Genomic DNA, 26,800 nt, shown 5'->3' on the forward strand with positions numbered 1-26,800 from the left:
TCACCTGAACAAATCCTGCCACCTCCACACAAGGTCTAGCTATGCCAAGCACCACTTTCATTACAGTGATCTCAAGGGGATCCTGCATTTCCTTTCCTCCAGCTGTAACCACTGTAGATCCCTTTCCTGCAGCAAAGAAAAGAAAATAGTTCATATTGATCTGGAATCAAAATATGCACCAAACACAAGATGCTGCCACCTCCTGATTCAGTAGGGGACTGACCTAGAAAACCCACAAAGCTGAACAGGGTTGCAGCTGGACTGAGCACATCTAAACACTACTCATGGCTGCCAAAAGGGGACAGTTGCTTTTTCTCTGTGTTCATCCTGCCACTTGAAAAGCTACTTCAACTCGTGGTCTGGAAAGTCATCCATGAAAGAAAAATGAAACTTTTATTTCAGATAAGCAATTTAAATCAGGCCACTGATGACTACAAGAATTGGGAGCAGCACAGCTGAAAGCAAGGGACAGGCGAGATAGAAGAGAAGGTCACCATATCCTGCAGCAGGAACACAGACCACCTCAGCTGTATCATTTAACCTTACTTCAGGGGATTTGAAAAGGCAAGGGACAGAGAAATAATCTGGTCTCTAAAGAAGAAGTGCTCAAATAAGGGAAAATTGCAGAGATAATTATGAAATGCAGATTCTTCAGGTCTCTCCACAAAACCAAAATCAATGGGACCATTCAACAAACTCAGCTTTGTCCGAACTTGCTTGTCACTGAAGTGACTATTCAACTCTTCAGAGTCAATCTGTCTCACAACATGCACTTCCAAAAGCATTTCTCAGGTTTTGTTTATCTATTCATAAAAATCTCACCCTCCTTGAAACCCAATGAAAACAAATAGATATCACCCTTAACACTATCAGCATAAGAATCACCTCATCTAAGGGGAGAAGGGGAGAAGAAAGAAGCCTGAGGGGAAAAAAACAGGTAACAAACACAAATAGGAAAAATGATAGGAAAAGCAGCCAAATCCGTATCTTGTGGGAGACAGGGAAAAATCTTGTTGGCTTCCAAGAACTTAAGTTTCCCTTTCCCCCTCCCCCCTCCAACTTATTAACTAACTAAATAAAAATAATTTTTTGAGTAATCCTTATTGGGAGTTTCCTGTTTACACAGCAGTTACTCCGTGATCCAATAAACTCCCTGGCCTGAAGTACGTGACCTTGACACACACTCAGTCCAGAATACAGCAGTTACCTTGTAAACAGGAAGCTGCCAGTGCACCAAGGCACAGGAACAAGAAGCACACAGAAGTTATACTTCTGCACCAGCACCTCCTGCAGCTTACTTCAAGTGCAAATCAGGAATTAAATCAAATAATACATCATGAATACCTATGCCAACAAGCATTTGCCAGAACTCTCTGAAGCTTTCTTGAAAAATCACATTTTTTTAAATTGTAAACATTTTCCTTGGGCTGACATAGCCAAAAGACTTTCAGACATAGGAGGGTGGCTTTTGAAAGGCTTTTAGGCATAAGTGAATTAGAGCAAAGCAGAGGAAGTTTTTATTATAACCTGCAACTTACTGTTTTGGGGTTGTAGGTAGATGACAAGCATTAGTGCTCATATATTCTGGAAGGTATCAGGCTTTATGGGAATCACACACATGGTAATACAAGGCAAATGTATGGGTGTATCAGTAGCTTAAATACCAGGCTGCAGCTACATGGATGGCTCCCTGCTAACCTGCATCACAAAAGTCTGCCTTTTGATAAGAGCAGAAGCAGTAACAAGTCTTATCCTCTGATCTGGAACACAAATTCCAAAGCAGTGGACTTTGCATTTTAATCTTAGACAACTAATCTACTTTACAAAAGTGATAGTCCCACTTCACCTTGGTTCCCCACAGTTCCAAGTTACACAGACCGCAACAGGCCTACAAAAAATAGTTTCCAAAAATACATCTTAAACAATCAGCAGCCATTCCCACTCAGCCCCCTGATAGACAGCTGAAGACATGGACATAAGAGCAAGCCCAAATTTGTCTCTTAAGTGGAACACAGATATTCTCAGTCACCCTAGTAATTTCTCAGTAGTGGCCCATCCTAATAGACAGTTTTCAGAGAATGTCCATTAGCAGTTACTTGCACCAAAAAGGACAAATGGGCTAATATTGTTATAAAGACTATTTCAAAGGGAAAACTTCCAAGCAGCTGTAGTGATCTGGTTTTGAAAGGCGTTAAGCAGACACCAAGGGAATTCTCCAACATGCCTTTAAAACAGGTTTGAGCAAAGTAATTAGCTGTCCCTTTGAATAACTGTATCTATCAAATCTCTGACACAGCAAGATCTAAAAGGGAGCTCACTACCAAGTTTAGCACCATTTTCCCCCCTCCCTTCCACAGCGATTTGCTATATTGTAATCTACGCAGGAAGCCACAGCTACCAGCTGCTTGCTGCACTAAGGAGTCCCTCTTACCCTATAATTCTTGAACAAGAGCCCAACAATAACAAAACATATTATGGGACCTTTGGAGATGGTTTAGTCTACATGGAGCCATTACACCCTTGAAAAAACCATCAGTAGCTATGCTCACTTGCAGATACCCACCACCACCACCAACATACTACAGTAAAGGTGCTGGACTCATGCTACCAATATTTGAACTTTGTCCCATGTGAAAGGCATGAAACCCACCAAAAGGCCCATGATGGGCTTTAAAGTACAGTGCTCTCCAAAGCTCTCTCGGTGTACCTGCAGATTGAAAAGGAAGTACAAAAACTGACACGAGCAGCAACTCCACAGAGTGCCCTTCCATTTAACTCATGCTAACAGCACCATCTAGTGCATCACATGCAAACAGACCTTCTTTCCATAGGTAACAGGCAGTAAAGTTGATACCACACAGTAATTTCTAGTAAAATCAGAAAACGCAGGTAGTGCTTGTAAGTAACACAAGCTAAAAAAACTTGTGTGCATACCAGTCACTGAAACGTCACTCCACAAGCAGCTTACCCAAGTGATGATCGATATGATCAGAACACACACAAGAATTGCTTCAGTCTTTGGCCACAGAATCAAGAAGTTAAGTGCCAGCAAAACTACTGCTGTCAAGTCCTGCCTATTTGACAAAGTAACACACCAGAAAACAAATAAATGGGATAATTGTTTAATGAGTTTCAGGTTGTAGCACCGCAGTAGTAAGCGCCTTTTATCAAATCAAGAAGCCAATACAAAGCTGAAGAATATGTACCTTTATTTCGTTCTGTAAAACTTCACAATCACCTCACAATTTTCACCTCATCACATAATTCCATCTTTCATCATCTCTCTCTGCAGAAATACTTCAGTTCTTCAGGGCATGCTTTCATCCTCTGCTCAGACTTTGCTTGCACAGCTTTGAAGTGAGATAGACAACACCAAGCAGCGCTACAGAGTGCCTTTTGCACTCCAGCCCCCATCACTGGAAAGGAAAAGTGCTTCCTTAAGCTAGCCAACAGCTGCTATGCTGACCGGGCATTTTTACCAACCTGTCCACTCTGGGAGCACAGGCAAACACACTGAATATCAGGAGTGAAGATTCCTGGAACTGGATTGTTTTGGAGGCGGGAATTCAAGGCATTTAGTTGACTGGCTGCACCTATCAGGCTACTCTAGCAAATACCTGCAGCCTTAAAACAAAAATTATGCCATAGTCTACAGCATTAGTCACCTCACTATGCCTCTGCTCCAGTTAAAGAAAAAAAGAAGGAGAAAAAAATAAAGCAGATAGAGCATTTGTAACAGTAGTATGTCAGCTAATAGGATACAAACATATAAACTACCATAGTGGACAAAACAAGCTCTTACTTTGTAATTGCAAATTACACACAGCCCTAATCATAGAATCATGGAATCATTAAGGCTGGAAAAGACCTCCAAGATCATTGAGTCCAACCTTTGACCAATTACCACCATGTCAACTACACTGTAGCAGTAAGTGCCATGTCCAGTCATTTTTTGAGTGCCTCCAGGGGTGGTGACTGTACCACCTCCCTGGGCAGCTCATTCCAAGGCTTAACTAACCTTCCTGTGAAAAAATTATTCCCAATATCCAACCTGAACCTTCCCTGGCACAGTGTGAGGCCATTTCCTCTCATCCTGCTGCTACTTGTCTGGGAGAAGGGCCCAATCTGCACTGCACAATAACTTTCTTTCACGTAGTTGTAGAAAACAACAAGTTCTCCCCTGAGCCTCCTGTTCTTTTGGGTGCCCCATGGGTTGCCAGCTTCTCCAGAAGAACGCTGTGAGACACAGCACCAAAGGCTTTACTGAAGTCCATATAGACACATCCACAGCCTTTCCCTCATCCAGTGGGCAGGTCACCTGGTTATAAAAGGACATCAGATTAGTCAAGAAGGACCTGCCTTTCCTAAACCCATGCTGTGGCCTGATCCCCTGGTTGTCCTGTACGTACTGGTAACCTACCAAATGCAACTTAGTGCCCAAGCTTCTTCATAAGCTGCCTGAAAGGGCAACTAAGATGAGGTGGTAAAGTTTCCACTTACATTATGGTAGAAAAGGGTGATACTCTAAACCAAAATTTATTTTAAAAATTATTTGGATGGATAAAGCACGCTTGTTTCATATTTCATAGAATCACAGAATGGTTTGGGCTGGAAGTGACTTTAAAGGTCATCCAGTTCCAATCCTGCTGCCATGGGCAGGGACACCTTCCACTAGACCAGGTTGCTGAGGGCTCCATTGAACCAGATCTTGAACACTTCCAGGGATGGGGTACACATAGCTTCTCTGGGCAGCCTGTGCCAGTGCCTCACCACCCTCACTGTAAAAAATTTCTTCCTCATATATAATCTAAACCTATTCTCTTTCATTTTGAAGCCATTCCCCCTTGTCCTAACTCTACATGTCCTAGTAAGAAATCTCTCACCATCTTTCTTCTTGGACTCCCTCCAAGTACTGAAAGACCAAAATTAGGTCTTCCAAAATCTTCTCTAGGCTGAACAATCCCAACTCTTTCAGCCTTCCCTCATAGGAGAGGTGCTCCAGCCCTCTCATCAGCTTGGTGACCCTCCTCTGAACTGGCCTGATTGCCAGGAGAAAGAAAAAAATAATGAGAAGGGGAAAAAAGGTAAAAGACAAGAGAAAACCAGACAACGCAATGCCCAACACCAGGAGTTAACTAAGCACTGTTACTTTGTCCCACCCAAGACTCTCAGAAAGGGCTCCAACATCACACGCAGCTGTCACAACAGCACGAGGACGCCGAGAAATACGAGCTTCCCGCACTTCCGAGCGGGCAGAAGCCTTCTCCTCTCCCTACACCTCTTTTCCCGTCCAGCGAAACGCAGCCCAGGGCCCTGCCAGGCACGAACATGGCGGCTGCGCCCTCAGCGCCCGGGTGGCGCATGCGCCGCCGCCCCCGCCCGCCCGCGGCGCGCTCTGACGCGGGGAGCGTAAACAAAGCGGCGCCCTGTGGGAAGAGGGAAGCGCTACGTGCAGGAAGAGGGAGCCTCCATCTTAGGCGCTCGTCGCGGCGGCGGGATGGCGACGGATAGCCGGGAGGAGAAGGGTACGTGGGGGTAGGGGGGAGCAGGCGTTGGGCTCCGGGGAAGGGGGAAGGCTCGGGCGGGGATTGGGCCCCCGCCCGAGTTTTCCCCCCTCCCCGGGGCCACCGTGGAAGCTGGTGCTGGGCCTTCATCCCGGGGGACGGACGTCTCCTCCAGGAGAGCGGAGGGGCGGCGGGGTCAGGAGTGACTCTTCGAGGATGATTTTTTTGCGGAAGCCCTCCCTGTGTTTTTCGGGGGAGGTGGAGGTAATAGGGCCTCTCATACTGTGGTGTTCCGGCGGCAGCGGGCTCGGGGCAAGGTGACTCGAGCAGCGGGAAGAGGGAGAAGTTCGTGGGCCGTAAGTTTTACATTATCGACAGCGAGTTACTGCTGCTTGTCTTTTCGCAGAAACTGTTTGCTATTTTTATTGCGGCTTTTTATTTCTGCTTGCATCACTAGGCCGTTTTGGTTTTGGGCTTTTTTGCAGGATTTTCTGTGGAGCGATGTAGTTACTTTAGTAAGCAGAAACTGGTGTTGGAATCTTATTCCGGCGGTCAGCGGTGGTTTCTGGACACTGTGGATAAATAAATTTGACTAAGAGAAATTGGACGTTTTCAGAGTCATTACTCTGGAATAATAATCTGGGATAATTAGTCTCGAATAATAGAATCACAGCTCCTAAAACTGACTGCCGCTATACACGGAAGCCGAAAATTATCTGTGAGATTATATCAATCAATCCTCACGAGATAGCCTCTTTAAGAAGCAAAACCAAAGTTAGGTGGAGCAGATTGCCGTTTGGTGGTTGGTGCAGAGAACTGTAGAGTTACAAAAAGAGTAAAGTATCACTGGGATATTGTGGCTTGGTTTATTTATATATTATCATTTGAATTTCTGTGGAGAATATGCTTCATGGCTTCATGGAGCTCCATTTCTGTGGAGAATATGCTTCATGGCTTCATGGCAAAGAAAATATGCTTTGTGTAAAGCTTTTTGCAGGATATGTGTCCACAAAATGACTTTGTCAGAGTGGTAAGAGTTTGCTGTCCAATTATTGTTGTGGAACTATATGACATGGAAAATTCCCAGTAGGTTTTGTTAGAACTGATAAATAAAATTATTGGTGGTGCTTGATCCTTAATGGTATTATTGTAAAACTGGTAGATTAGGATATGATCAGGTTGTGTTGAAACAGATCTGATTTGCCACTGTGGATGAGCAGTGAATTTGAAATGTTTGCTGTTGCCACCTATAAATTTCTATTCATATAATTATTTATCTAGTTGGGCTTGAATTTTTTTTTTTGTTAGTGTTTTTTAATCACTGCCAATTGTCAGGTTATATTTTTACTTTAATTTGCTTTAAATTATTTCTCATGTGAAAGGGGGGGTTATTTTGACTGAATAGCAGGTGTAGATGCACGTTTGTTTGCAACTGAACTGGAAGGCTTCCATTGGAAGATAAATGCTATTTTACCACTTTAAAAAGCAGAAATAAGGCTTGCAGACCTGTTTAGTTTGAAATCACAGGGTCTTATTTCTTTTGTGTACCAAATCAGATTTTTGCTTGGACCCTTCCAATAGATCTAACGCTCCTGGCCAGCAGAGGAAATGGCCTCCCAGGCTACCTTCCTGCTGTTTTGGGTGAGTTAAATTTGTTCGTGGAAGGATCCTACAAAAGACAAGTGGCCGGAGAACCCTGTGGGATGTATCTGTCATGGAAAGAACTCATTTGGTCCCTCCCTCTTCAGTGGTGATGGACTATAAAATACCTGTCCTCTGCCATTTTTCTGTTTCTGCTTTTTTGTTTTTCCTGATACCTCTGTGAGATAATTCAGCTCTTCAGGTTGAACACTGACAGTAGCAGTTCAGTGAGAGGAATCGTCTTGTGCGATCAGTCGAGCAGTGTATCCAATGCAAGTGAGAGACAGGAAGCAGGCTGCTGAATAAATCTGGAAATGTGTTTCTAAACAAGTCGGGTAGATGTGCATATAGAAGGGGATGGGGGAATTCATCCTGCTCCTGTCTCTTGCACCCTTGTTTAAGGTTCCAGCTGCAAATGAGGTCCATCTAACCTGGAAGGGATTTAGGAGAGAGTGTGTGTCAGACTTGCATTTCCTGTTAAATTTTCCTTTTCATTTATTTCCGAATTAGTTGATACAGGAGTCGTTTAGCACCTTTGAGTGCTACTGCAGTAGGTAGGCTAAATGTAGTTTACTCAAATATGCTGTTGTCTCACCAAGAGGGAAACAAATCTAAGGTTCAATATGTGTGATTTGAGATGGGTGATATGTTCAATTTCCTAATCTCGGTACACCTCTTTTTCGTTAGTGTCCAGTGAAAAAATCTTGTGCTCCGGACTTGCCAAGTTTCCTGTGGGCAACCAGAACGCAAGCCAGGAAAATGCATCCCATGTTTGGCAGTTGCACAGCCATGAATCTGACTCTCATATATTTATCAGCAACAGCAAGAATATTTGCTGTGGATGTATAGGTGTCTACAAACATAAAGGGCTATTCCCAAGAGAATTATGATGCAAGTTCGTGTTGCATTTAAATGCCTGGTAACTGTAAACTGCCAGGGAACGGTTTGATCCACTTCTCTCTGCACCATTTACTTTGCATTAGACACACCAGCTGAGAAGTCCAGGGATCACTTCTGCATTCCCCCACCACCAAAGATGTGGAGAAGTGCCAGCAGGAAAGTTAGTGCATATGCTGACTTCAGATTTGGTAGTATATAGTAGAAAGACAGTTGCAATACTAATTGGGGTTGGTTTTTTTTTATAATGTGGATTATGTTTGGAGTTTTTTTAACATCAAACTGTAAAACTTCTTTTGTGGCTCAGCTCAAGATTTTGAGATAGACGAGCTGCCAAACTCAAGAGGACTGAATTTGCTGCATTACCCCAGTTTCATGCAGTACAGGAGTCCTTACCTGCATCTGCTATGGATATTGTCAACCAGCTGAATCCTTGGAGTTTGCTCTGCTTTCTTTTTCCTGAGCACAGAAAATACAATCAATCACAAAATGGAAAGAACTAAGAATTTTGGAGAAGAAACGGGAGATTCCAAAATCAATACCTTTTTTAGTTTTCCTTTTGCATGCTTAGTTCACTATTACTTTTTAAAGTGCTTGGAATATAGATCTACTGCTTTAAAGCTGGTGAATCCTTCTTCTACTAGAATCACCATATATCCCTGTTGGTTTTAAGCAAAGTGAAACAGCCAGAAACGGTGACAGATTTTAAAAGTTTTGTGACCAAGTGTGATCATTGACTGCTTCTGGCATGAATTTTCTTTAACACTTGCCCTTTGGATCAAGTTGTGGGGGTTTTTTTCAGAGCAGCTCAGAGTTAATTAGGCAGCAAATAAGTACTGCTTTCACCATTGTGTTTTTTCTATTTGTAAGTGAACCACAAAACCCACCATTCTAACACAGCAATGACAACAACAGTGGAAGAGAGGTAATTCAACATGCAAGTTTCAGAATTTTGCAGGGACACGGGTCCTTCCTCTTTACTAATGGGACTCGGACTATCTCCTGTCACCCTTTTTCTAGAATTTTATACAAGCTTTTATGTTCAGCTTTCATTTGTAGGTCATCTTTCCTGCAAAGCTTGTGTGACATGAGGAGCCAACTTGGACCTTGTTTAGAGGTCTAAATGCATCTTGTGACATACTATAGTTCTTTTATTTGCTCTGCTTGATCCTTCCAACTGAAAGTGTAGAAATAAATCAAGAAGACATCAATTTTTGCTTTGTTGCAGATCTGTAGCCCTAAAGGAAATGTTTGGGTTTGTAAATCCTAGTTCTGTCGTTTACATATCCAGACTTCTTATGGTTGGTTTTGACTTCTTTTGTGTACTTTCAGATGGTGAACTGAATGTTCTGGATGACATTTTGACTGATGCTCCTGACCAGGATGATGAGTTGTATAACCCTGACAGTGAGCAAGACAAAAGTGAGAAAAAGGGTATGTGACTTTGGTAGTGGATGTCCTCCAGGAACGTAAATGGTAAAAAATGTCTGTCTTATTACAGTTAAAGTCTTTGAAGTAGTGGGTTTTATAACTTGATTCAAAGACTGAATGAGTTCTAAAAGTCTTTATTTCATGGACATATGCTTTTTCACCTGCCCTTCCATGCAAACAGTCGAGTCTGTTTCCTTTTGTCTCAAGAGCAGTTGCTGAGTCTGGCTTGTTCTGAATTCCTTTAATGTTAGAAAATTACTGTCCTTTTTGGCTCAATGAAGTGAGATGGAAGTGGAGCGAAGGGGTTGCAAAGTCTGGTTCCAGCTCAGTTGTTGATTTGGCTTTAGGCCAATTCCATAAGCATTTAATTTAGCATTTCCATGTATAAAATCTAAGAAACACATACCTTTTTTGAAGTAAAATACGTGTTTTAGAACATGAGCCGTTCCTAAGAAGCAGTTTTGAGTGTTGCTGCAAAGCCTACAACTGGATGATGCTCCCTATGACTGCAACAGGGTAATTACCTAAAATAGAGAAAGTAGGATCCTCTGTACAGTTTTTGTTTTGATACTGGAAATAACACTGAACTTGATATTTCTTTCTATTTAAGGATCAAAAAGAAAAACTGACAGGATGGAAAATGCTGAAAGCAAGAGGCAAAAACCTTCTGTGCATTCCTCAAGGCAGATGATGCCAAAACCTCCCAGTTCATCAGTTAGCAATAACAAGAGAATAGTGAGTACAAAAGGAAAGCCCATGTCAGAATACAAGACTGAGGAGTATCAGAGATCTGACAGAAACAAGCGCCCAGATGGTGATCGGAAGATGCGAATGTCAAGCAGTTCCAGGGAACCTTATAAAGGACAACCAGAAAAATCTTGCATGAGGAAGAGGGATATTGACAGGAGGGCAAAGTCTTCTACACCGGATGGTTCAGAGGTATTAAGTATTCTTGCTGCCTTATAAATAAAGAAATTTTATGAGACTTTTATAAGGCACATTCTCTTAGGACTGTGTGTGCATCCTGACAATGTTATATGACTGCTGATTCACTTTTTCTTTAAACATCAGAGAATCAGGCATGATGTGGATAGAAGACCAAGCAGATCTAGCCATTCTTCTAAAGAAGAGGTGAACTCTGAGGAATATTGTTCAGATCACGAGACTGGCAGTAGTGGTTCCTCTGAACAAGGCAACACAGAGAATGAGGAGGAAGGAATGGAAGAAGAGGAAGATGATGAAGGGGAGGAGGATGAAGAGGTGGAAGAAGATGGGGAGGAAGATGAAGAAGAGTACGAACAGGATGAGAGGGATCAGAAGGAAGGAAATGACTATGACACACGGAGTGAAGCCAGCGATTCTGATTCTGAATCTGCCTCTTTCACAGATGGGTCAGTCAGATCTGGGTCTGGTTCAGATGCATCAGGTAGGCAACATCTTGCATGCTAGTCTGAAATACCTTGCCACTGAAAGTTCAGCTACTTTTAAAAATAACCACTTCCTGACCATGTCAAAAGTAAGCTGTGGTAGCACAAGTCAGGAAGATGTTAATTATGAAATACCATAGGCAAGGAAAAAATGTACTGGAAAGTGGTAAAGCAAAATTGTGAACATCCAGATTACTGTGTTGAGGATTCATAGTGTTCTTGACTGCTTTGGCCTTGCTGTTCAGTGCTTTGAAACACTAAATTAGTATTTTCTTGGGTATCTAGTGGCTTAGTTTTCCACACAATTCATTTTAATTTGGTGTTGAGCTGTTTGGTATCCATCTAGATAAGTGACCAGGCAGACTAGTGTAGTAAAAGAACCGTATTCCTGGGGAAGGATAATTGAATCTTAAATGGTGGCTGTGTCCAGCATAGGAAATCTAAACTTAAGTTGAAATTATTAGATGTTATGGCAAATTTAGAATGAAATAAATGTTTTAAGCAGAAACTAGAAACAATTGCTTTGTAATTGTATATTATAAGTAGTCCTAACTTACTGATGTGAAGTGCTAATGACGTAAATACTTTTGGGTTTGGCTGTTCGTTGTTTGTTTTTTCTAGGAAAGCAGCTTGCAATCCTGTTAAGATTCCTATTGTGTATCTTCCTTGTCTGAAGTCTCCATAGGTGGTCATCCTGCTTAACATGCAGCCTTTTTTAGCTCAGCTCTGCTGTTTGGAGTTAGAGACAGCAAGGTGTAACCTAAAGACAAGTTGAAGCTGTCATAACTGTTCTAAAAAGCTCTGTGGTATAACATAACACTTTCTTAAGAGTGGAAATAATTGCCTGTGTGGCACAGTGTTTTGTTTTCCTGTCTCTTACCATTTTTTTGAGCTCCGAGCAAATGAGCTCATATCACTATTGCAACACAGTTTGTGCTCAATGTTGCACATTTGGGTGAAGGCTGGAAAGAAGTGCTAACCCACCCTTACTAAAAATATAGTAATAATAAATTCTGTCTCTAAACATTGCACAGATGTACTGGATTTGTCCCATTCATCTTCCTTTTGTGAATGAAAAGCTTGAGTAACTAGCATTTGCTTCTTTTGTGCATGATAGTTTTGTGGCAACAACCACAATTTTAACGTGCAAGCCAAATGGTAACTTCACTTTTACTGATGGTGTTTTCCTGTCTCGTGACTTTTTAATCTCAACTTTTCCTGTGTTTAAGGTATGGCTTTTATTTTTTATTGTTTCTTTTAGACGAGAAAAAGAAGGAGAGGAAGAGAGCTAGAGGTATCTCTCCAATTGTTTTTGACAGAAGTGGAAGTTCTGCATCAGAATCATATGCAGGTATTCTTCCCTTTCATTGCTTGTCATTGTGACTTGCATCAAATCCTAATGTGTAATCTAAAATAAATGTAACTGGCTGTAGAGATTTATGGGGTATGTAGCTTTGTATAATTTGATATTGACTTCTGGCATGTTGTGTGTGGATACCTTTGGGGGGAAGTAGGCTTTCTTGTTACTTTAATGCTATTCTGTTGCTTAAGTGGAATTTTCACTTTTTTTTTTTTTTTTTTAAAACTTGGAAGATGATGATTCAGTGACTAGTTTTCTGAGTAGGAAATTGTTCAAATACCATTTTAAAAAAACAAACCCAAATCAAACAACCCAAAACCAAAACCAAAAAAAACCAAAACAAAACACTCGTGCACATTGAATAGTATTTTTTTGTGTGTGTGGGTGCGCGCCAGAAAGCATAATTTGTCATGAATGAAAATTGTATGTGACAAGGCTGTAGAAATTGTATATTATCTCTATTAAGGCTCAATCTGAACAAATGTACTTTGGCTAAACACAGGTTCAGAAAAGAAGCATGAGAAATTATCATCTTCCGTTCGTGCTGTCCAAAAAGGTATCATTTAAATTTGAATTTTTAATGCATGCCCCATAGCAAGCCATTGTCTTTGTTGATTAAATTACCTGTAAGTAGTGATGTTCTGATATAAATCAATTTGAGCACGTCATTGTTCTGAGCATGGTAATTAAATCTTAAGCTACTTTTGCATGTGTTGAGAGCAATATGCAAAAAGTTCAGTCACTTTGCTCTTTGCAGAAGCAGCAGATTTAAAAAGGAAGTGCTTAAAACTGCAAAGAGGAACAGCATTCACCATTCTCTATTGAACAACTTGTGCTTGTTACAAATGTTACCCATCATTTATGCAAAGATTCTTAAGCAAGGAAATAAGTCCTACATATCGGAACATCACTGAATCATGCTGATTTTATTTTACTTTTTTCTTTACCTGGATATCTAAATTTTAGTTTTGGTTTGGTTTCCCCTGGCATTTTGCGCTCTGCAGCTTTGTCTTCAAGTTGGGTGGTTGACTGTGATAATACATAGATAGGAACTGGGTGGGATACTGTGTATTTTGAAGGAAGCAAACAACTATCTATACTCAAAGCAACGTGTTTGATAAGTATTTACAGTTTGGCTTATTTGATACTTTGTTTTCTTTTCAGACCAAACAAGTAAACTTAAATACATTCTCCAAGATGCAAGATTCTTTCTCATCAAGAGTAATAACCATGAAAACGTATCGCTTGCTAAGGCAAAGGTATGTTCAGTTTTCTTCAAACTGATCACTTTGTCTGTTTTCAAACGTACCCATCTTTGTTTGGAAGAGTGTGCAGTTGGAGGCGCTCTTTTCTTTATAATTTGGATCTCGGTAGATGCAGCAACAAAAGCTACGTGCCTTGGTTCTTCTGCTTTCACTGTAACCTAGAAAAGTTCCTAGACCATCAGTCATCTATCTTGGCAAGAATAGGGTTAAAAGGGGCCTTAGGGTCTGTTAGATAACATCCCAAGCCAACCTCCATTAGGAATGCTGGGGTGGTATTTTCTCCCCTCCATCAGTTCATGCTGCTGTATTCTGAGAAGGTTCAGAAGGTTGTTTGCCTTTCCTCTAATGCTATACAAGTAATTTTTGTCAGGTGATTCAATTCAGGATCTGAAGCCTTACTGTGGAAATGTATGCCTGGCAGTGCTGGTGTGAGTGAGTTCTTTGGGAGGGATTCCAGAGCACTGGACTTCAGCTGCTGAGGAATTGCATTAGGTGTCCACTGCACCACTCTGGTGGTTTTGTATTGGCATGTGTTCTTTGGAACAGGTTATAGAGAAAATATTTGATTTGCTGTTGCACAATATACACAGAGTAGGTGATTCTTTTAATGAAGATTTTTCTAAATTAGGATGGAAATTGCACTAAAACTATTGAACAAATCTCAAAGTCCTGGGTATGTTTGGTTCGCACCCCTCCTTCAAGCTTTGGGTCTGATCTGTGCAGTGAACACCATTCTGACTGGTGTTTGCTTTAGCTCTGTAAAGAAGTATATCCTTTTTTGTTCCTCATCCATGTATGGAGCTACAGTAGTATCCTTGTTCCTGAAGTTCTTGGAGTGGATGCATGGTCTTTCAGTGTAGGGGTATCAGTGCTTTGGTGTTGGACTTCATGAAACTCGCTTTTGTGGTGCCAATGTGGTAGGTTGTTCCGGTTCACAGCAGGGCTTTACAAGCAGCCAAAAGCCGTGTAATCTGACTGAAAGCTAGCAAAAACCCCAAATAGTTCTCTGGTGACTATAATGAATCACCAAAACCAGACAAACACTGATCTGAGTTCAGAGTAGGGTATGAATACATACCTTCACTAGATAAATGTGAGGGAAGGAATGTTGTCTTTGGTAGACTGTAGATCCTATTCTGAGGCTGAAGCTTGTTTGCCCGGAAGATGAACCGAGGAATAACTCAATAAACTGTTACTCTGTAGCTCAGCTCAGTTGGTACCTTAAAACAGATTGGGTTTTATTGTGTGTGGCTACATAATGGCTGGTGAAATGGAAAAGGTCCTACTTACTAGGTGGAGATGTGAAAGGCTGAACAAAGTGGTTCAAGTTGTCTTGCCAATTTAAAGTGTTAGTCTGGTGTCTTTCATGTTGCTGGCATTTCACTGAAAGAGTTTCAAAGTCTGCAAACTGTCCTCAACAAATCTGCAATACTATACTGAAGTCTACCTGCCCACCTTTCAGTATATATTCTGTTGGTTTTTCATAATTTCTGTGTTTTATGCAATAGATGAATTCCCAAAGTCACTTCAAACATGCATGAAAACTTTCACCCTTACTATTTAAGGTATCTGTCCATCATTATAATTACAATGGAAGTCTTATAGATGGTCTAAATGCATCTTCAGTGTTCAAAAAAAGATTGAAAAGCCAGTGTTTTAAAAGTTTTAGCACAAGGCAGGCTAAAATATTTCTTGAAGGAAATGAATTTAGCAATATCTTTTTCTTTCCATTACCTTCTATTCCAGTACACTATTTTGGTCTTGTTTTCCTCATCTACATTATATATTTGTTAGCTAAGTCATTTGAGATGAACTCTTACATTTTGGTGATGGGGTGGGTGTTTTTCTGTTTTAGGGAGTATGGTCAACACTTCCAGTGAATGAAAAGAAGCTTAATGCTGCATTTAGATCAGCAAGGAGTGTCATTTTGATATTTTCTGTAAGAGAGAGTGGCAAATTCCAAGGTAAGGGAAATGAGCTGTTATCAAGGTAAGTGAAAGTGAGTTTTATGTGCAATAGCTTTTCTGTTGTATCTTTGTTACAATTCATACAAAATCCTTTAGGGTTTGCAAGATTGTCTTCAGAGTCCCATCACGGAGGATCACCTATACACTGGGTGCTGCCTGCAGGAATGAATGCAAAAATGTTGGGAGGTGTCTTTAAAATTGACTGGATTTGCAGGTAAATAATTGTGCATTTATGTTGCTGTTAGTAACAAGGCATTATAATATTATTTCTGCATGTTACTCAAGTGCTGACAGCATCCTTCTGAAACTTGATGCAGCCAGAGATCTATCCTCACTGCTCACTTGAATAGACAGCTGTGGATGAAAAACCAAAAAAAAAAAATCATGTAAGGACAAATCTCTTGATCTGACTGAACAAAGAAAATACTACCATTCTAAAACAACATATGAAATAGTGCAAGTATTGTAGAACATATTGGTTGTGAGCAGTATGTTCATTGATTTCACTGAGTATGTTCTTACAGAAAAGATTTTAAATCTCTGTTAAAGAAAAAAAGTTACAGCAGTCCTGTGAAACACATTGCATGGTTGTGCAAGTACTTTGGACTGCCAGAAAGACTAAATACAGGAAAAGCAAGACTTTGAATTAGAGAAAAATCTGTGTTGGAAAGGTCCTCTTGAAGCTACTGACTCCCACCTCCAGCTCAAAGCATTTCTAGCTTCACAGTTAGGTCAGTGCTCAGGGATTTATTTCAGTAGGTGCCAAGAGCTACCATATCATGTAGAGACTGATCATTGTATTTAGATGGTGAGATAATAAACAAGCACAATCTTGATATTGCACAAAGACAAAAAAATTTCTTTAAAAGGAGAACCTGTCATAGTACAGACTATATTAGTTAATACTGGAATAAGTCAAAGTGAAATCTTCAGTTACCAATATGTAGAACATAAGAATATGTTCAGAGACCTAACAGTACAAAGAATAACAGGATTATTTTATATGTAATCTCCTGCTGTATGTGTTTTTTTAATTCTTAATAAAAAAACTGGAGGCAAAACTATAAATGGTGCCACTCGTATATTTAGGCGGGAACTGCCGTTCACAAAGTCTGCTCACCTGACCAATCCTTGGAACGAACATAAGCCAGTGAAGATTGGACGCGATGGACAGGTTTGTTAATTCTTACTTTTTCTTTAACTGACATCCTCTAGTGCTTGCTTCCAGCTTTGGATGTGCAGGAGATTTGGAATATTTTTAGATCAGTTACTTGCAGTAGAGCACTGTGGGAAAGGCACTCTGCTTCTTTCTAATGCTGTTGTGGAAGAAGGAAAAATACAGTGCCAATTCTGTTGTCATCTTTGTGATAAACAGTGTTTGCTTCAGAACTGTGATATTTTGAATTTGAAATGTAATGTGCCTTGCTTTGTATGGTGTGCAAACCATATAGCATCAGTTTTTAAGAAAAAGTTCTGGTGTTTCCAGTTGTGCTCTGCATTGCTTTTTTTTTTTTTTAATATATATACACTGTATTGCTTAAGGCATAGTCTCCCATTATAGAATATATGCTAAGCAAATTTTAAGTGGGGCTGGCTTTGTCTTGTCAGACATACCAGAGTGCAGGTATGTTGCTGCTGTCATCAAGTGTGCAAGCCATGGGTAAAATAATGGGTTCTGCTTTCTTAAAACAAGGTGGGAGTTGTATAATCTCCATACTGTATGGAAAATGTCAACTCTGTGCTGCATTGTTTTGCCCCACAGATATCTTTGCTTTGTTGTGTAGCAGGAGAAAAACAATAGTCTTGGTCTTGTTTTTAGTTTAGTGTGAACTTTAAAAAAAAAAAAAAAGGATTTTAATTAACTTAGCTTCTATTAAATCGTCAAGGAAATTTTTTTTTTGATGTTTTGTCCACAGTAGAGTTGCTATCTGGACATGGGTTTCAGCTTTTTTCATAAAACTACTGTACCGTTATGTTCTGGACAAGCATTGTCTGATGCTTGCTCTCCCTGCTTCTCAACTCTGGTTATTTCCTGAAGTGGCTGTCATTTATCCACTTATATTTGCACAACTCTGGATGGATCTCTCTTCTGAGGATGTGTACTCTGAAATTCTGCCTTTACGACATCATTTGGGAAAGTGTTCTGCAGGCCTGTAGTCACCAGGTTGAAGAAGCACTTTTTGGGATTATTTTGCTCCTGGCTTCTGCTAGATTCATTTGATGACCCAAGTTCTTGTACTGGAAGAGGGAGTCAGCAAGTTTCTCTCTGTCCCTTTCTCCTCTAGACAACTTGCGGTGTCCAACGCTCCCACTATCTCCATCTTGTTCCCCATATCCCGCATATTTCTCTTTTAATGTAGGCTGGAGAGACCTGACCTACTCAGTCACTGCATGTAGGAATTGTTGCACTTAGTCAGTTATCCTTGGTGCCCTGCTTTGAAGCTTTTTCATTTCTACTGTCCCTTTATTTTTTGAGATGCAGGGGCACAACTGCACCCAGTAGTTAAGGTGTGGGTGGAACATGAACTTCCAGTGTGATACAATGACTTTCTTATTCCATGTTCCTTTCCTAAGAATCCTGAACACACAGACTGCTTGTTTTGACTGTGGTCAGACATTGAGTTGGTATTTTCATGGACCTGTCTACCATACAATGAAGAACTCATACTGATTGGTAGTAGTCAGCTCTGTCAGGCCATGGCTTTATATGTGAAGCTGGGATGGATTTTTTTTTTCCTACGAATGTCACTTTTCTTTCTGTAATAGGTGATCATTTTCTTTGTGATGAAAAACAGTCCTCTGATTTTATAGCAAAACAGTGATGTGGCCTGTATGTCTCATGGGAAGATATGGTTACCCAGAGTGTTGGACTGTTTTATGAAAATTCTAAGTAGTGCCTAAAGAGTGAAAGGTAATGTAAGTGAATTTTGCTGTCTGTAGTGATACTGACATCTCTTCAAAGTGTCCTTTTTTTTTTTCCTTAAATGTATGTGTCAGTGTATTTGGGGAGAGTTTCATTTCTTCAGTTTATAAACCACTACTGAACTTCTAACTAATTCTAGGAAATTGAGCCGGAATGTGGAACCCAACTTTGTCTTCTCTTCCCTCCTGATGAAAGTATTGACTTGTATCAAGTCATTCATAAAATGAGGCACAAGAGAAGAATGCACTCACAACCCCGATCAAGAGGACGCCCATCCCGTCGAGACCCCGTTCGGGACGTGGGAAGGTTAGAAACGTTCTTTGGACTGATAATAGGCACATGTGTCAGAATAACGTGATGGAGGAATGTGATTCGTCAAAGCTTTCCCTGCGATAAAGAAGAGAGAAAATCCTCAAATCAAGCTGCATGGACAAGTTTGTGGCTTCATTGAGGATTTCACATGGTTCCCCGGTCTGTCATTTTTCAAGAGGAAAATGGGGATCTTTGCTTTTGCAGAAAAAAGCTCTTAAAGTTCTGTCTCTAGTTTAGACTAGATCATTTATTGAGCTAATGCAACGTGTAATGCTAGCTGTAGGTAAGCTTGGCTTGATTTTGAGCAGGCTAGATGGAGAGGAGGAAATATTTATATGCCAAAAATGTGTTAATATCTTGTAAAAGCCTTTTCTTTCAGGTGTGTCTCTGGATAAGCCTTATCAAATATGGGACTTTTATAAGGATCACTTAGAATTTTGCAGAAGATGCCGCCTCATTTTGAGGATAAAATATTTAAGTTATTTTGATATTCAAGAGGAGCATTATTGGGACTGTTTCAAATTGTGTCACCGTGATGTGTTAACCCCATTGCCAAATATTCTCTAACATGTAACCACTGAATTCACACATCTTGCTGAGCTTCTGAAAACAGTAGGTTCTTTCCAAAAGGGATCAAGTGGCCCTTGGAGACCCGGCAACAAACCAAAAAGAATGGCTGTTGCTGTGTCTGTATATACAACCTTTCCAGATGCTGGCAGTACCTGTGGACTTAAAGTATTTTTAGAGGATCGACATGGTTATTGATCACTGCTATATGAACTTAACATCATTTTCCAGAAAAAAAGGGGGTATAACTTGTTACAGAATTGGAGAAGTCTTTGCAAAGAACTGATATTAGCCCATCTGCCAAACACCTTTTCCCTGTGGTAGCCACTTTGCATACAGACTGATGTATGGTTTGGGCTGAAACCTTTGGTTAAGTTTCCTTTCTGTGGAAATGTCCTGTGGTAGGTACAGAGCCCCAACAAGAGTCCCCATTTCCTTGAGCTTAAAAAAAAAAGGACATTGTAACGAGTAGGTAGGAGGAAACCTGGCAGCGCCCCCCTATTTTTGGCTTTAAAGGACTGAACACCAAGATGGCTTTTGGAGTTAAGCTAAGAGGTTTCCAGTGCAATAAAGTATATACAAGTGAAGGTTTTGCAATGGACTGCAAACTATACATATAACACCACCACACCTTCTCAAGCCTGCCAGGGCCTCCATTTATGTATGTGGCTTACAGCTTAAAGTCAGTAGTTGGACTACTATATGAACTGTTTCTATCATATTTTATACCGGTCGTAAATGCACTCTCAAAACTACAAGAAAGCGGTATGTTTATTCTTTACACCAGCTTTTATTTTCTTTGATCTGAATTTGCTGTAGATGCAACTGCTTTGGTTTTTGGGCTTTTTGCTCATACTAAAGAATCTGCTTCCATTTTAAAAAGCTTAGTAATGGGGTATGGTGGGCTTTAAAGACTGAAGTTGGGGAAGGGGGGGGGAGAAGTCACTATTTATAAAACTAGAAGCTGTATAAGCTTGTTACTTAGCCAGCAAGTTGCACAGTAATTAAGCAATTTAAGAAAGTGTTAATGTCTTGTTATAAGGAATTATGCTGTTGGAGAGGGGGAGGGGGGCAGGAAGGGAATGGTTTTGTAGCTGCTTTGTGTTTAGAAACACTGTTACATTAGCATTGGAGTTTCCCAGTAATGGTTATGTACCTTGGAGCAAAATAAGCAGCCAGTTATCAGCTCTTTATTGAGCATAACAGCAACTGGAATGTTACTTCATAAGGAAGAGCAGAGTTCTTAACATCTCTTCTGTCAAAGACCTGTTTTTATAGAAAAGATCCCTAATTATTTTAATTAGGAAGCTTGAGCGTTATTACATTGTAAAGCACACCAGTGCATTGCTGGTAAATTGCTTAGAACAGAAATTATTAGAAATAGTATCATTGGCCTTCCCAGTTAGGAAAGTCACAGTGAAAGTTGCAATTTCACAAAGCATGCAGTTTTATTTATAAATGTTATGGAAGTAGCTCTTTTATAGAATTCTCTACCCCATAGCTATCAAATGAGCCACCCTCTGCAATGTTCTGTGAAATTTTTTGTTGTCCAATAGGTTGTTTCAAAATGTAATGTGGAAAGCGTAATGTTAATGCCTAAGTTTGAGTTTGGTTTAGACAAATTTGTTCCCTTTTATTTGGTATGAAGGTACTGTTGGGTAGAGTTCCTTCCTTAACTACCAAAACTCCTGTAGACAGAAAGTAACAGTAGAGTGTATGTAATTGAGCTATTTCTGATCCTTTCAGTTCAGATTTAAAGCTATAGAATATTTTGAAGTAAATAGAATTGAGAATGATTACATTGATATCCTGGGCAGCTCAGACTATTCCTGTGAGGTATTCTGCTGTAACGAATGCTCCAAGCAACCTTGTTTAATCTTTGATATCTAATTTGTGTAGGCGTCGACCAGAAGATTATGATATTCATAACAGCAGAAAGAAACCAAGGATTGACTATCCCCCTGAGTTTCACCAAAGACCAGGTTAATATCTTACTATGAAGATTTGTGTGCACCAATTCACAAGTGTTTTCTCTTTTAGCATATCCTCATTAATTCAAAAGTAAAATATTGCTATAACTGGGATATAAAAATGTGACTTGTTCCAACTGTTGCCTGCTGCTTTAACCCACCTCTCACAGCAGTCAGTGACGCTGTTTCACTGGTTTGAGAGAGAGCTGAGTTTAACCTAGGCTGAGCTTTTTCTAAGAGCCTTGAATTGTGTACATTGCTGTGAATGATCCTTTCGAGTGCTATGTTAATGTGGGCGCAAGAATAGATCTGACCTACTTGTCAAGATGCTAATCATCAGATGAAAATGTTTGAGAAATTTCCACTTGGGAAAGTCAGCTGAGACTGCCTGACTAGCAGCCTCTGTGTGGAGATGGTGGTAGACGTTCAGTTATGTTTTCAGAGAGAATTTTTTTTGCAAGCTTTACACGAATAAGGGAGGGTGATGTTGCACTGCATTTTACAAGAGGATCTACAGATGAGTTTGAGAAGGGAAATTTGTTCTCCAGAAATGTTTGCAATGGTAGTGCAGCAACAGCACTGGTTGTAGTGCAACTATTTTTTTCTCTTCAGAAAGCAGCTATTAAGAAGTTGTCACTTTTAGTCTACCAAATTGTGCTTCGCTTCTGTTAAAAAAGTGCATTCTGCTATTTCAGTGGTAGATTTCTAAATCTGTTAAGAACGTGCCTTCATCTATCCAGCTTGTCTGCAAAGCCTGCATTCTTTCATGCAAAAAGTGTTGTTGCTGCTCTCCATCTTTCTAAGACCATTGTTTGAAAAACAGAACAAGATTTTTTAAAAACAATGAAGCTCGGAAGCATTATTTTACCGCAAGCATGCCTGGTGTTTTGCACCATTTTACTGATCTCTTTAAAGTTTACTTCTTGGGATTTACTGAAGCTGTGAGAATCCTTTTCCCTGTGGGGCTTTCCCAGATACTTTTTAGTTTAATTTCCTCTTAGCATTGTATCCAAAACATATTATGAATCAGTTTTAAGAGTTGCCCAGATGAACACATTCTACTGAATACACCGTTAGGAAGTAGTAACAGCCACATGCTAACTGCCCAGAGACAGTCCTCTTCAACTTCATGTGCATTCCTAATTCATTTGACTGAATTTCAAGTCTTTATTTGCACAGTTTCCCTCTTGCTTATTTGTTGGTACTGTGTACAAATTCATATGGGTTTATCTACATCACTTTTTTTTTACTACATTATACTACTTGTCTTCATTGTCTATAAGAAGCTGTAAGTTTTCAAGAGTTATTTTAAAAGTCAGGGTAATGGCAAGTAGATGTAATTTTGTAGCTGGCACAAAATGAAAGGACACTTTCTATTGAATATAATTTTTAAGATTGTTTACTTGAGATGGTAAATTGAATTAATACTGCTTGATGTTCGAACAGGGTATATAAAGGATCCCAGATATCCCGAAGTAGACAGGTAAGGTGTGTTCATGTTATTCATTTTATGCCCTGGTAACTTGTCTGCATGGATAAGTTGGATTTAGTTCTACAAATTTTTATTCCCAACAGACGATTTTCAGGAGTTCGACGAGATGTATTTTTAAATGGGGTAAGTTGTTGCATGCAGATTTTTGAGGAACCTTTTATATTCAGCTTTCTGCACTTTCAAAGAACACTCAACACCAATTTTAATATTACTGTCTTTCATTTTAGTCCTACAATGATTACGTGAGGGAATTCCACAACATGGGACCACCACCACCATGGCAAGGAATGGTTTGTGTCTTGTTGAATTCAATTTTTCTCCTTAGAATACAGCTTCTTTTTGTTTCCCTCTAAAGGAGCCTGGCATATTCAGTGTGCACTCAACTCTTCGCTTTTCCTAAAATGTATCTTCGCTGTAACAGTGTAAAAATTTTAGGGGAAAAATATTGATAGCAACTATTTTGAAATTTACTCTCAATAGTAGTCTGGCATTCTTAGTAAGCTCTGAGGAAACAGCAGAATCTTCCTTTAGCATAGACGGGAGGATGTGATCACATTCTGTATTCTGCTAAATATAGTAATTGGCTCTTGAACAGCAAATGCATCAAACAGGTGGACTTGTTGAAGAGGCTCATGGAATGGGCTGCCAGGCTCTAGCATTGTGCAGTGGCTTGCTTTTGGCTATGGCAATGAAGCATGCAGGAAAGTAGCAAAATGTGCTTCACAACCTAATTAAAATAAGTCTCCCTGTATTACAGCCTCCACTGAGATGCACTTTTTTTCCCAGTCAGATAAGCAGATATATAAGTGTATGTATCTGCAGCTATGTAGATAGTTCACTTGTATAAGTTGTGGTTTTGCCTTCATGTCTGGAGAAGCAGTCATAGTGAGGTTATTTTGGTTATATTTAGTAATAACTGTAATGAGTCTTTCGGCTCTTGTTTGTACTGGCAATGAGCAAAAAGCAATGCCAGATGTAGAGATGCTCCTGTGGCCTCTCATTTTTCTCAGCTGAAACACAACTCCTTACAAATGAAGGAAGTGAACTAGGTTTTTAGATGGGGAGGGAAACTGTTTTCAAACACAGTTAAGCCTCCAGAAACTCCTTTTTTTTCTTTTCCCTCCCCTCTTTTGTATGCTGTCCAAGTAGTTGTCCTAAAATCCAGCATTTCCACTTACTTTCTTTGTGACAAAAATGCAAGCAAAGATGCTTTGGTAATATGGCAGAGGAAGACCTTGCTGATTGAAGAAATGGAAGAAATCAGCCAAAATATGTCCTGTTTAAAAAAAAAACAAACAAAAAACCTGCTAGCATTTTGTCAAATAATTTGTCTTGCAAAGTCAGGTTTTTAATTTAAAATAGAAATACATTCATAAGGAACAAGTATGAGTCATTTCTGTAAGAGCTCAATGATTTGGGCAGAATTCACATTCTATATGCAAAGGTTTAAAAAACCTAAAAACAAAACAGCCGCATTTAAGTAGCAGAAGTTTTATGTACAATGTCATGTTGAGGCAGATACAGAAGGAAGGAAGGTTGGGCTTTGGGGAGGGTGTTGACCAAACTTTTCCAAGCAATGGTACAGAGGTAGTAAAGCATTCTAGCCTAATGGAAAGTAGTCTGCTGTTCAGTTAGGAGGCTGTGATCAGATACATTTAGGTGCTGTGTTTGCCATCTGAATGTTGCACTCCTTGCGTGCATTCCTTTGCTTCAACAAACTTCTGTAACTTTCTTGTAGCCACCGTATCCAGGTATGGAGCAACCACCACACCACCCTTACTATCAGCACCACGCACCTCCACCTCAAGCTCACCCTCCATACTCAGGACATCATCCTGTACCACATGAAGCGAGATACAGAGACAAACGAGTAGTAAGTGTCCACACAGACAAAGCGGATGCAAGTCTGCAGGCCAGAGTAGAAATCTGGGGTCCAGGGGTAGCCTAACCTGAGCTTTGTTGGCTGTGATAACCTGCATTAGAGTTCCTTGGAAAAATCAGTTGTTTAGATTGACTAGACACTTCCAGCAAATTTTAAAAGGCTTTCTCTCCCTGGTGAGGTAAAGTGAAAAATTCTCAGAGTCTTAAACTGAGGTGTATGCTTAAATCAGCTTCCACCCTGTCCACCTCTGAACATTTTCATGCTGAAGCCCAGTTTGAATAAGGGCATGCCTGTAACCTTGCTTGTCCTCATGGACAACAAATTACTTAATCATCAGAATTTTGTGTTTTAAAACTTCTTACAGGCACATCAGAAAACAAGGCAGATTATTAATTTCTGTTAGCTGGCTTGGAAGGCTCCTTAGCTTTCAAGTCTCTTGCTGGTATCTGGCATTTGAACACCAGATTCTGCACATGGATGCTGGACACTTGTTTGGTTGAGTTTCTTTTTTTAAATACTGGGCTTTCTGAAGGAGTTACAGCCAGCCCTGTAGATAAGGGAGGAAATTCTGATCTGGGAAAGAAAATAGCAGAGCTGTCCTTTCATCACAGCACGACTATGACATGAGAGTAGACGACTTCCTTCGCCGCACACAAGCCGTTGTCAGCGGTCGGAGAAGCCGGCCCCGGGAGAGGGACCGAGAGCGGGAGCGTGACCGGCCTCGAGATAATCGGAGAGACAGAGAACGTGACAGAGGCCGTGATCGGGAAAGGGAGAGAGAGAGGATTTGTGACCGGGACAGAGACAGAGGTGAAAGAGGTAGATACCGAAGATAATCTATCTGGAACCAGTGCTCACTTGAAACAAAAAAAAGCTTGTATTTTTTTGTGTGTTTACAAGTAGTACATTTTATTTTCAGCTGTCTACTTAAAGTTCGTTGTGTAGAAGGATTTATAATGACCCTCTCTATTCCAAGCATGCAGTGAACTATGAACTGGAAAAACTCAAATAGGCCAAAAATAAAATACACAAAGCTGACACTCAACTTCATGTTTCTATTGGAACAGAGTTGGAAGCAGCTAAGAATGTAGATATTGATTAATTCTCAATAAGTGTTCATCTACTTAGTGACTTCATTCTAGGTTTTTGAATACTGATGGATAACTGCCTTTTTTTTTTTTTTTTTTTTTTTTTTTTTTTTTTTTTTGCTTTGATGTTTTCTTCCCGTAGTTTCATATGGTTCGATGGGAGAATGCTGCTATCAAGTATGCAAATATTGAAGTATGATTTCTTTTTTTTTTGACTGTATGGCAGTGTTGTAGCAGCCTTTTTTTTCCCCCCCCTCTCTTCCCCCCTCCCATTTTTTAACCTTATCTGTGAAGTCAAGTGGTTTTTTTTCTGTCTTCAGTAAGGAAAGCAATATTAAGAAGACACTATTGATAATTTTTAGCCTTTTTTAAAAATCTTCCAGTGTTCAGTAACATTTTGGTCAATTCTCTTGTCTAGTCTCTTTCCAAAATGTACACATTGCTTGGAATGTTCACAACCTGCGTGCGTGGAACCTGAAAATATTGCTGTATTCTACATTGCTACCATTTTTTTTTTATATAAAAATAAATTGGTAACTATTGAAATGTTTAAAACTCCATGTCGGGTTTCTTGGTTTTCTAAGCTTGCCAGCTTCAATAGATTCCGGCAGTTCTAGGAAAAGATCTATGTTCAGAAATAGTTCCAATGTTCTTGTGCTAAGTGAAATCGATCTGAAGCCTGAATTTAGGAAAAGGACTGCTGATCTAAAAGGTAATTGCATTTGTTTCCATAGTGAAGTAGTCAGTAACTCCTGCAGCTCATCAGAGTTATTAAGGCCCTACATGTTCAACTTAACCATATGATCTTCAAGCTGTTGAGAGGCTGTCCTCAGCCACAACATACTTGTCTCAGGAATGTGTTAGTCCTGCAAGATCAGACTCTCCACATGTCTTCTTTGTAATGATCACTTAAATAGGAAATATTTTAACCTAAATGCCAATGGTAAAACTGGGAGGGGAGGTGGGGGGGGAAGTAAAACTTGTGGTGAAAGTTCTTCAGTTTATCCACCAATTTCCAACTTTCCAAACCTCCTAAGAGTAGCACTGCCATGGTGGACTTCTTCATAAACTTCC

The 26,800-nt window shown here is 40.1% G+C and overlaps 1 protein-coding gene across 4 annotated transcripts; it reads left to right on the forward strand.

The window, feature by feature from the left end:
• Positions 1-5,414: 5,414 nt before the first annotated feature.
• On the forward strand, positions 5,415-26,286 carry YTHDC1 (YTH domain containing 1). 4 transcript variants are annotated; one of them, XM_010411759.2, is made up of 18 exons: positions 5,415-5,525; positions 9,375-9,476; positions 10,084-10,412; positions 10,545-10,899; positions 12,162-12,251; positions 12,763-12,816; positions 13,425-13,519; positions 15,381-15,489; positions 15,589-15,706; positions 16,582-16,666; positions 18,555-18,721; positions 21,194-21,276; positions 22,711-22,747; positions 22,840-22,879; positions 22,984-23,046; positions 24,495-24,629; positions 25,250-25,457; positions 25,869-26,286. In XM_010411759.2, exons 1-18 carry the CDS (start codon positions 5,498-5,500, stop codon positions 25,916-25,918), a joined length of 2,148 nt encoding a protein of 715 aa, XP_010410061.1. In that variant the 5' UTR covers positions 5,415-5,497; the 3' UTR covers positions 25,919-26,286. The 4 variants fall into 4 exon arrangements, with proteins under 4 accessions (XP_010410061.1, XP_010410063.1, XP_010410062.1 ...); XM_010411761.2 differs by lacking the exon at positions 12,763-12,816; XM_010411760.2 differs by lacking the exon at positions 25,869-26,286 and having other exon boundaries at positions 25,250-25,774.
• The last annotated feature ends 514 nt before the right edge of the window (positions 26,287-26,800 follow it).

This window comes from Corvus cornix, chromosome 4 (genome assembly GCF_000738735.6).
Source record: "Corvus cornix cornix isolate S_Up_H32 chromosome 4, ASM73873v5, whole genome shotgun sequence".
Classification (NCBI taxonomy): Eukaryota; Metazoa; Chordata; class Aves; order Passeriformes; family Corvidae; genus Corvus; species Corvus cornix.